The following is a 10,382-nucleotide window of genomic DNA, read 5'->3' on the forward strand; positions in this document are numbered from 1 at the left end:
TTATGATTTATGACAACAATAACTCTGACGACACAGCAACTCAGTAAGCAAAAGAATGATTAGGAGGCTGGTCTTTCATGAGCAACCAAGTTAATAACTCACTGTCCAAATGCCACAGTTAATGAAGGAGCAAGTTATTTTTGGATGCTGTGCTACTGAGCATAACCAACTCAACGCTGCAGATCGGGTAGGACACAAACATACAGTAACTCACAGGGGGGAGGAAATAATCGTGTTTTTACCTTGCTAGAGTAAGGTCCAGGGATGAGCAGTTTCAGTGCTTGTCGTTTTAACTCTGTCAGCCGGGCATTGCAGTTTTCACACCATATACCTCTTTCACTACCAGGGGAACTCCCACTGCCAGACGCTGGTGATCCCGTACCAAACCCTGGGGAGCCGCCCAGAGACCCCGGCGATCCTGTCCCGATCCCTGGGGAAATGGTGCCCGGTGATCCGGAGAAGGATCCCGGTGAAGAGATTCCTGAGCCTGGGGACGGTGTGCCCGTGGAGCTGGGCATGGAGCCAGCACCTTCTGGGGCGGGGCGCGTGCTGGAGCGGGTGGTTTCTTCATAGGCCTTTCGGTACCATGTGTCCGGGAAAATGGACGCAGATTTGGTCGGAGAAGTGTCAGGCATCTGTGAAATATGATGAAAACGAGCCAACGTTTAATTATGGGCCTTTCTGCTGTAGACAGTGTGGGATGCCATGGCAAGAAAATAAAAATATGTCATAAAAAGGGCCAACACTGCCCACACAGCAGATTGCAGTGGGATGAGACCAAAATCATGAGGAGAGGTTGAAAGTACGCGGCCTGTATCATGGAAATTAAAAGTCAAGATATTTGCATTTAGCCTGCAAAGCAAAATAACCTTCATCATTGTCGACCTATGTTTGGCAGGTTGTTGAGCTTAACAAATCATCAAATATTTCTCAAAAACAAATCGCTGCGGTTGAAAAAATATCTGCCCACCTCAAAGCTCCAATATCTCAGTCCACATGCAAACAAATGATCAGTGGCGAATATAAATGCTTCTGGAAAGAAACCGTGCAGGCTATAAAGGCAGTCATTTCCACGCCAATAACACACAAAGGCAGTGGGGTTCCAGTGAGTGGTCTAACGTCAGGACTTTCATCAAATGGTCCAGTTAAAAACCTATAAAGAGGAGGCGATATTAAACAATTTACTGAGACGTTGTGAAGACCCACGCCAAGTCAGTCAACAAATTGAATGCTTCCATTATCTGCTAAATAGGATCAAGTCCGTGTAGACCTGTGTTGTTTTGCTCCACTCAGCCAAATGGGAAGATCAAATGAGCCGCAAGGAGTTGAGAATGTGATCTTTTGTGGCTGGGTAAATCCAGTCAGAGAACAGAGCTATTGATGTGGCGGTGACTGAAGAGGTTGGGCACTACTGTGATCCCTCACAAGGGCTATAATAAGGCAGCACCGAGTAGGATGATAGGTGGGAATGTTCAATCATCGCCAAGTGAAGAGGTGGGTATAATGTGACCAAGCCCTGTGTAATAAATTAACGCTAATTAGTGTGTAGGTGGTAGGCAGTGACACAGGTGTGAGTGTAATACCTGATTTAGCAGCTTGGTCCTCGGTTAGTGATAATTAAGCGGAACTATCAGTGAAAAGCATGCCGCTGTTGTGACACTGTAAGCAGTGATGTGTGAAGTGTGATCTTCAGAAAGCAATCAATCACCAGCATGAACACAAATCTACTGAGCGCTTTCATCAGTCATGTCACACTGGAAGGGGAGCAAACAACAGTTTCCCATTCAAACTGCGGGCGAGATGAAGCGCATGCAGCACTGAATGGATGGTAAGTTTTTGTTATTCCCAGGCTTATTGGTAACAGTGGAGAATCTACCCCATCCCCTGCTGGAATGAATAACCTACCCCATATTTTCTGCTCCGGCTGCTCACAGACCTCTCCTTAGTCCCCGACAGTGAAGTCATGTTGGAGGTGAGAGGAGGGGGAGGAGGAGGAGGAGGAGGAGAGGAGAGCAGGAAAAACCTCTGGTGCCGCTTCACATTCAAAAAGAAACCACCGGATCGATTTCAATTAACTACACGCCCCTGCAGTTTGCTCTTCTCGGGCTGGAGGTAACATCAAGCCACTTCCAGGCGCATTTGGAAACCGCTTACATCCCCATTACGCAGCCGATTGACAAAAAATAAATATCCTAAACGGTTTTCTTTTTTCTTCTTCCAGGGTTTGTTGCGTCTAAAGAACCCCCCTCGAAGCACTTCTAAAACCCAGACTGAGAATTCACACAGGTCATGCCAGAAAGCAGACCGCTCCCTGTCAGCAGAGAGGTCTCTGCGCTGAATGAAGCTCTCTGTTCAGCACCGCTGTGGACTGGCACCGCACTCAGCCCTGCCTCTCTCCATCAGCTCTGCGTCTGAGGCTGGCCAGGTGAAACAAAACGCCCCGGGATAAATTCCGACGCACGGCTCGGGTCTCTTGGGCCAGCGACAAGGTTGCGACTCATTGGATCACGTGAGATACGGCTGATGCAGACCGCAGCTATGATGCAGTTCCTTGTTGTTTGTACTTCGACTGTTACTATCCGTACCCTCCTGTTGACTTCCCGAGGCTGTGCGCTGTGCTGAAGCCAGCATTGGACTAAAGACCGGAGAGAGGCGCACATCTGGATGAGGGCGGGACCAACCTGCCCCTCATCAACCTCAGGCCAATGCACATCCAGAGGTCCCAGCTGAGTGGCAGGTGAACTGCTGCTTGTGTTTAAAGGGAATATATATATATATATATATATATATATATTTTAAAAAAAAAAAAAACTTTTAGGTGTAACATCAGATTAACGTTAATCTAAATGTTAATGTTAATTAGAGCTACACTATTTTAAGCCGCACCTCAGCGGCTGCAACATCGAGGTCAATGCGATCTTGCACAATACAGTTAAAATGATGTAACACATTTGTTTATTTCGGCTAACTATTTCCTAAACAAATGTTGATAAAATAGTTGCAGGTCCATATTTTCTTTCAGAATGCAATTCATGTTGGCTTAATGTAGACTCACGTACTTGGATAAATCATCCGTATCAGGAACTACGAACTTCCTACTTTACAGAAGAAGAAATAAAATCCTTTAGTAATCACTCGTATAAACTAAATTTGTCAAAAGAGCTCATCTGCCGTGACATTGTACCACAATGCCGTGACCCGGATTCGAACCGGGGTTGCTGCGGCCACAACGCAGAGTACTAACCACTATACGATCACGGCGAGCTACGATGAGCCGACGACAGATGCCAACAAAAAGCATAGAGTCACTGGATTACGCTGGAGGAAAGCGGTGACTTTCGCTGTGGCACTACGTGGATCTGTACTGATTTTAAGTGATTCTTTTGACCGACACTCCCTTTACAAACTTGCAAATGTCATCTCAGTCGAAAAAGCAGCGTTAAAATTGTTGCATGGTCTTCAAAATAATTTAGTGTTTGTGTTTCGTTTAATTGTTCTCTTGGATTTAAAAAACAACCGTTTGTAGGAGTTTAACAACCAATACATGAGCAGCAATGTTTCTGAATTTGTAATGAAGGAGACATTTCTATCTTTGATATAAAGTCACTGCAGCAACGTTTACAGGAAAGAGGGTTGTATGTGGTTGAGGAGTGGTTACACAGTGCCCTCTGCTGTAACACAAGGGTATTACTGGAGTAACGAGATAGCTCAATAGTATGTGCGTAGTAAGACACGTCACGCTAATGAAGTTTTTACAGAAATATTCACTATAGCCTGCCATCTAATGGTCTAAGAAAGCACAAAACATCTCTAAAGTAAGCATTTGAAAGTTTGGGGTTTTTAAACTGATGCAATGTACACTCAGTGATGATGTGCTTCAAATTACCTGGACACACGTAAATGCAACGTGTGTCCTGGTGTAAGTGAAAATGCTGGTTCTTAATTAAGAAAATAGTGTTGAAACAGACAGTAGATATGTGAGGCTACACGTGGTGTGTATGCACAAATTCATGAACTATTTAAATGTCAGTATTGCTTGTGGCATATCCTATATTTAAAACACCAAATTATAACTGCCCACAAAAATAGACAGCAGTTTCTGTCAGTTTAATCTTGTGAAAATGTGATAGTTTATGAAAACGTGCACTGTATTACAGGAGATTTAATAAGAGGAGATAATGAGGACAGGTTGAACATGTGGCATAAAGTGGCTACTGAAAGGGGCTACTGAATGTAAGAGCGGAAGATAAAATAAAACAAAATAAACAGATTTATTTAGTTATTCAATCAAAAATGTATGACTCAAATAGACACTCATTGACCAGTATAGACAGACTGTATATAAAAGACTGTATGGTCGTGGCCATGTACTCCGCTCCAGTAGGCGGCGCTGCATTTTTAAATGTGTTCAGCAGTAGAATGACAACAAAATAGTGCAGTGGTTACGTCTGTATTTGTACGACGAATTACTTTCACTATAACAGTTAAGAGAAAAAAAATCGGAATTCACAAGTGTTTTAGTCAGAGATTGCGATCGTTGTTCAGCGGCGTGTGTGTGCAACCGCGATTATGTCCCAACTCTTTAAAACTGCAGCCGGTCGCTAACTGTCCAAACGAGAGCGATTTTAAGGTGAGGGGCTATTTGTAGCTAAGTTACATGCGTGGTGGGTACTTTTTCCGACATGCAAAGAGCCACATATTTGCATAGTTTCATCCTGTAACCTTGAGTTTTAACTGTCGCATTGTGTGTTTTATTTGTGCCTGTGCTTCCCTGTGAGTATATGGCAGCGCCCAGTCATGACATTTAACTGACAAATAAGATCCACTGGGAACCACCCCAACGCAGCTCATGTTTTATGGCACGAATCGCGATAGAAATAAAATATTGATTTAATTTGTTCATTTGTTCACCGTCTGGCTGTTCACATAAACAATGACGCTTGTTTAGCTTGTTTGCTAGCAGTCTGTTAGCGTCTCGCCGCTGTCATGTCCGAGAATGGGTGAGTTATTACAGCGCTTATCAGCAGCATTATGTTGGTTTATCGTTGCGTTTGCAGACACCCGTTGTTATGTTTATTTAGACTGTCCGGTCTGCATCACAACATGCCTCCGCGCATGTTTGTGAATGCAGTGTCAAAATGTCCTATCGTTAAGGCCGAAGTACGGCCTACTAGGAAGAGCCTTAATGTTGTAGCTACATTGAGCAACATTGAATTCCTTTTCCCGTTTTGCTCTGCCTTGCAGCTTCTGAATATTTTTAATTTTTGGCAGTTCTGACAGCTCGTTGGAACTCAAGGGGAATCTTTCCAATGAGAGGACTACAACCAGTCATACAACAATGAGAGGTAACAGCATCACTTCACCTCTTGCCTTCTAGCAACCTAAACATAACACATCCATGACGTGAATGATCTTTCAGGGGCACCTCGGAAGGCGAGAAAAAGGGAACCAAGAAAGACGACCACAAAGGAAGTCAGCCCAGACAAAGTTTCTGCTACAAAGGAATCAAGCGCCGTGTCAGGCTTTGACATGGGTGTCCACACTGCGAGTTCCCTGCCAAGTACTCCAAAGAGACGCAAGGGGCAAAGAGGACAGCAAGCGGAAGCCTCCCTGACTTCCACGCCAGTCCACAGCTCCTCCACGGACATCCTGTCCAACATTACAGGCTCCCCCCCAGAAGTAAAACCCTTGGACTTGGGATACACGGAAATCATTACTCAGTTAAAGGTGTGATCTAAAGTTAATGCTAATTTTGTCAAATGCTGTTTGCATTTTCAGCTTACACATTTTCACTTTGCTTTATGTGACTTTGTACCTGTGTCTACTGTTGTAGACGGCAGCGGTCGATTCACCAAGCTCCAAGGCAAAATCTTCAAGCAGACATAAGAGGGTTCGTGAATCCCATCCAAGACAAGTTAGACAAAGGATGCCAAAGGAAAAAACCCACATTACAACAAACGGTCCTCCAGCCAAGTCCCGGCGGGGCAGGAAGCCCAAGACTGAAACTGGGAAATCGAAACATGATCCCAGCAGTGCATCTTCCGAACGCTCCAGACCGAGATTTGAACTGGCAAAGCCTGTTTCAGAAGGTTGCGTCATGTTTCTTTCTGTCTTAACACACTTTGAAGCAAGGTGGTCATCCACCTCACAATGGCTTTGTCTGAAATTTGTTGCATCTGTTTTATTTTACATCGGCTAGAATGCTACTTATGAGAGGAATATCAACAGAATTAGAATTTCCGTGAAGGACTGATAATGTGTTCTGATCGATTCTGCTGATAATGTTAAGCTTGTGGAGCAGAGAACATTTTTCAAAATGTGCATGTGAGCAAACTTATCTCCTCTGATTTAGTGTTATTGTTTCCCCCCCCTCTCTTTTAAAAAGAAGAGACTGCGCTGTCGTCAGATCTGTCAATAGAGCTGAGTCGTGATGACGAACAGCTACCACCATTGTCCTTCCAGACATATGAAGAAAGCGATGAGGAGGAGGAGGAGGAAGAGCTCCCAAGTTTCTTGATGCAGGTGGACAAAAGTGAGAGAGACTGCACTGACGAAGGACTAGAAATCATCTGGATTGTGTGCACTGCACTAAGTGGATTTTCTTTTTAAATTTGTGTCTTTAAGAGCCCCCATCTATAATTGAAGGAGTGTTTGTGTGGTGCAAGTTCAGACAATATCCGTTCTGGCCTGCATGGGTGAGTACAAAAAAAACAACAACATGTAGATTAGTGATTTCTCATTGAAATTGCTTAAAGACTTATTTCGACATTAAAAATCCTCTTTTTATTGTACAGCTTGAATTGATCAGTTAATTAATCATTTGAAACTTATTACTGTTTTAGTAAGTGATTGAAAACAGGAAAGCCTGTATTAAAGTGGTTAATCTTTTAAAATGTTTCTTAATCCGTACTATTTTTCTCTGCAGGTTAAAAATGTGTATCGTAAGCAGAAAAAAGCCAGCATTGTGTTCATTGATGGCACAAATATTCAACAAAAGAAAGGGTAGGGAAAGCAAATTTTTTGCAAATTGAGATATTTATGCAAAACATGATTCAGTCATATGGAGTTTTCAGTTTTATGTTTTTTGTTTTTTTTTTTTGTTTTTTTTTTTTTTAAGTATTACTGTGGGTCTGAAATCCTTGAAGCCCTTTGATTGTGAAGAAGCCAGTGAGCTGATGGTAAGAATTGCTCATACATTTTTAGCTGCTTCCTAAAAACAATGTCTTCTGGTCTTGTCAAATCTGTTGACTGTGTCTGTCATATTTACTACAGCGTCAAGCCAAAGAAGAGTATGAGGCTACAATTAATTGGGCCTCGGAACTCATAGATGATTACATGTTCCGGATTGGTGAGTAATGTCCATTTGGTGGTTATGCAAACAGAAACATTATAGATTTAAACAATTGTAGCAAGTTGTAACAGTTGTAATGAGTTTTTTTTCTTTGCAGCATGTGGCTCATTTTCTGGCTCCTTCATCAAGTATTTTGATCATCATATGAGTAAGTTCTATCGCTGATGATGGCGTCAAACGTCTACACACACATAGCTATACTTGGTTCTGACAGCACTCCTCACTGTTGGTCTTTGACTGCTCCAGGCTATCCAGTGAGGAAGAAGTATTCACAGGCTGCCTCAGAGGGACTAACCATTGCCAGCGACACGACAGAGGATGCATGTGACGATCATCGGGACGGCAGCTTTAGTGAACAGCAGGAAGACATCAGGAGTTCAAAGAGGCTGCTCCCGGACCGGACACATGCTGCACACAACCGGGCTAATGAAAAGCTCGTACATTTTATCGTCAAGCAACGCATGGTGGAGGGACACCTCCTGGTATGAAGAATTCTCTCGCCAAATTAGAAACTGCTTCATTCACTGCTGCATTCATTCTGTATTTCCTTGTAGAAGTAGGTGTTACTGTCCCTAACAGTTCAGTAGCCACCATATGTGGGGCGACTTTGTCAGGAAAGAGATAATGTTGTGTAGACTCACTGGCTCAGGTTGCCAACTTGGCCACTGGATCTTGCTGCGTGCTCTCTCCTTGCTCTAATGCTCTAATCCTGTATTTGCATGAGGGAGGAGAGGAAGGGCCAGAAAAAAAAACAGGACAGGCACAATAACCAGGTCTTTCCACCAGTACAACACATCATCAGTTGTGTACCCCTAAGATATAAACTCCCTTTGTCAGTGGATCCTACATTAATAGTGATGGGGATTTCATACAGAAACACTTCACTGTGCCTATTTGTAAGTTGTGGATTCACTCCCAACTAGATGCCAGTCCATATACGGCATATCACTGTCAGTGCCATGTGTTTCGACACGATAGCCCAGTGATCCAATACAGATGAGTCATTGGAACGAGTCCCTTCCTTATCACCACTAACATTTATAATGAAAAAATGATTGTATTATTAATACTGTAAGACCCATAGATTGACACGGATGAAAAACAAAAACAACCTCGAAAGGTTAAAAACAAAAAATGGAATCTTAATTATAAAAATATACTTCTATATATATATATATATGACAAAACACATCAAAAGGGACAGTTGCTTACAGGCAGCCAAAATGTGACCTGCGGTTGTAGAGGAAACACACCTAAACCTAAATGGAGCTTGGCAGCTTACATGAGGTCACCCTCTTTTAAACTTCCCATCTTGATAGATTCTGAGTGAAGCAAGCAGAACATTAAAACAGTTAAAGTGCATTGGCAGAACGAGCTCTTTGTGCTTGTGGTAGACATGTTTAGGAACTCTGTGTTTGCCAACTTGTCAATCAACTCTGTCACTCCCATTACACTGGTCATTGCCCCAATCGCATTAGACTGATAGTCCTACGTATGCCTGAAAATATATTTTCACCTACTTATGAAAGGAAGCCTTTTACTCTCATTTTCTAAATCTTTCTTTTTAATTTGGCAATGTTAGTCTCTGCTGTTGGTTAGTGTGGAACTGTTTAAAGAGAAACTACTGACGTGTACTGTGAGATTTAATGGATATATATGTAACACTAAAAAGATCATGCATGGGGAGCTGTCCCTGAATAAATAAATCCATTCCTCCTCTATCTCTCTACTAACAGGCTGTGATTCATGGGCAGCAGCAGTCCAGGTGGCTTCATTCCTTTCTGAGTGCCAAACAGAGACGGATCGTGAACATATATTTGGAGGATGACCACCAGTTGGACCAGGTCTACCTGTACCTGAATGAGCTCTATGAAACGGCTGTGGCCAGCGCCCCCTGCCAGAATGAGGTGACGTTCATGGAGCGCGTTCCTTTCATTTTGGATGTGCTTCTTCCTGAGGTGAGCTTAAGTTTACATCCATACTCTGGCATGTTTTCTTTGCAGTTCTTTTTTCTTTCGTTGTTGTTAGACTATTGTCTTTTTTGTGCAGGCCATCATCAATGCCATTGCTGGAGTGGATAATGTTTCCATAAAAAAGGCAGAGGAAAAGTACCTGAAAGGACGACGTGTGAGCAACAGGTAAGATTTAATCCACTCGACAAATTTGAAAGATGCTATTCTTGGGTTAAATACTAAATATGGTTAATTACTGATGGAATATTTGTTATTATTATTTTCAGAGAACGTGAAGAGTTTGACTTGATGATTGAGCGGCAGATAAGAGAGAGATTTCAGCATCAGAAAACGAAATCTTTGTTAGTGTCTGATCCTGTTGGTTAGAAGACTAGGGATCGCAAAGATGATTCACTTTGTACTTCAGCAAAATTTTGTTGTGTGCCTTGCAACTATAAATCGCACTGCTCTGATTCAGGTAATATCTTCTAAGCTTGCAACTTTGGATTGACTGCTGGTTTTGAAATGTAAACATGTAAACAAATGTAAACAATCTTGTCTGTACCCTAACTAACTTGCTGTTAGTTTGCAGTTGTCACAATATAAGCTGCCTAATATCTCTCGGAGCTCATGTGAACCTATTGTCTGTGTATGCCTTTGAGTTACTTGGAGAAATAAATGTTTTATAAACCTTTAGTTTATGTGTGCTTCCTTACAATAGGGGATGGGAAATACCTAACAAAAAAAAAACAAAACTTTGAACATAATCTTTACAGCAGAAATAATGAGCAAAAGAAATTATGTAGGCTGTTTTATATCATAAAAGAATGCCCATAATATTATTTTGAAATGATTTTGTTTTGATGTTTTGTTTTGTTTTGTTTTGACTGTACATTGGGCATTAAACATCATTTAAGTGTTTATATAATTTCCACCAGACATATACTGGTCGATTGCATAACAAGGGCAGACAGGGCCAGAAATCACTTAATCCCAGTTTGTGCCTATCGTGCATTTGCACAGATTCGAGTAACATATTAGCAAATCTAGTCTCACGTCTTTGTATTGATGGCAACGGG

General features: G+C 42.2%; 2 protein-coding genes and 1 non-coding gene across 9 annotated transcripts in view; 1 reads left to right on the plus strand and 2 right to left on the minus strand.

Annotated features, from left to right (window-relative positions):
• Positions 1 to 2,046, minus strand: part of kif26ba (kinesin family member 26Ba) — a 74,588-nt gene extending 72,542 nt beyond the window's left edge. For all 3 annotated transcript variants that reach the window (XM_047580024.1, XM_047580023.1, XM_047580022.1), the window contains exons 1-2: positions 1,906 to 2,046; positions 243 to 635 (exon numbers count right to left, since the gene is read on the minus strand). In XM_047580024.1, coding sequence (XP_047435980.1) covers positions 243 to 635; positions 1,906 to 1,965 — 453 coding nt within the window. In that variant the 5' untranslated portion in view covers positions 1,966 to 2,046. The remainder of the gene's footprint in view (positions 1 to 242; positions 636 to 1,905) is intronic.
• Positions 2,047 to 2,597: 551 nt separating this feature from the next.
• On the plus strand, positions 2,598 to 9,999 carry si:dkey-127k13.1 (PWWP domain-containing DNA repair factor 3A). Of its 5 annotated transcripts, none has more exons than XM_047580025.1 (14): positions 2,598 to 2,737; positions 5,272 to 5,345; positions 5,420 to 5,727; positions 5,834 to 6,089; positions 6,386 to 6,532; positions 6,625 to 6,695; positions 6,926 to 7,002; positions 7,118 to 7,178; positions 7,273 to 7,348; positions 7,449 to 7,499; positions 7,598 to 7,833; positions 9,088 to 9,309; positions 9,401 to 9,489; positions 9,591 to 9,999. In XM_047580025.1, exons 1-14 carry the CDS (start codon positions 2,706 to 2,708, stop codon positions 9,688 to 9,690), a joined length of 1,800 nt encoding a protein of 599 aa, XP_047435981.1. In that variant the 5' UTR covers positions 2,598 to 2,705; the 3' UTR covers positions 9,691 to 9,999. The 5 variants fall into 5 exon arrangements, with proteins under 5 accessions (XP_047435981.1, XP_047435982.1, XP_047435986.1 ...); XM_047580026.1 differs by having other exon boundaries at positions 6,389 to 6,532; XM_047580030.1 differs by lacking the exon at positions 2,598 to 2,737 and adding an exon at positions 4,394 to 4,630 and having other exon boundaries at positions 5,245 to 5,345.
• Positions 3,190 to 3,261, minus strand: trnah-gug. Its single transcript has one exon. It is a non-coding gene; the product is annotated as a tRNA-His (tRNA).
• Positions 10,000 to 10,382: the final 383 nt, after the last annotated feature.

Source organism: Mugil cephalus, chromosome 3 (genome assembly GCF_022458985.1).
Source record: "Mugil cephalus isolate CIBA_MC_2020 chromosome 3, CIBA_Mcephalus_1.1, whole genome shotgun sequence".
Taxonomy (NCBI): Eukaryota; Metazoa; Chordata; class Actinopteri; order Mugiliformes; family Mugilidae; genus Mugil; species Mugil cephalus.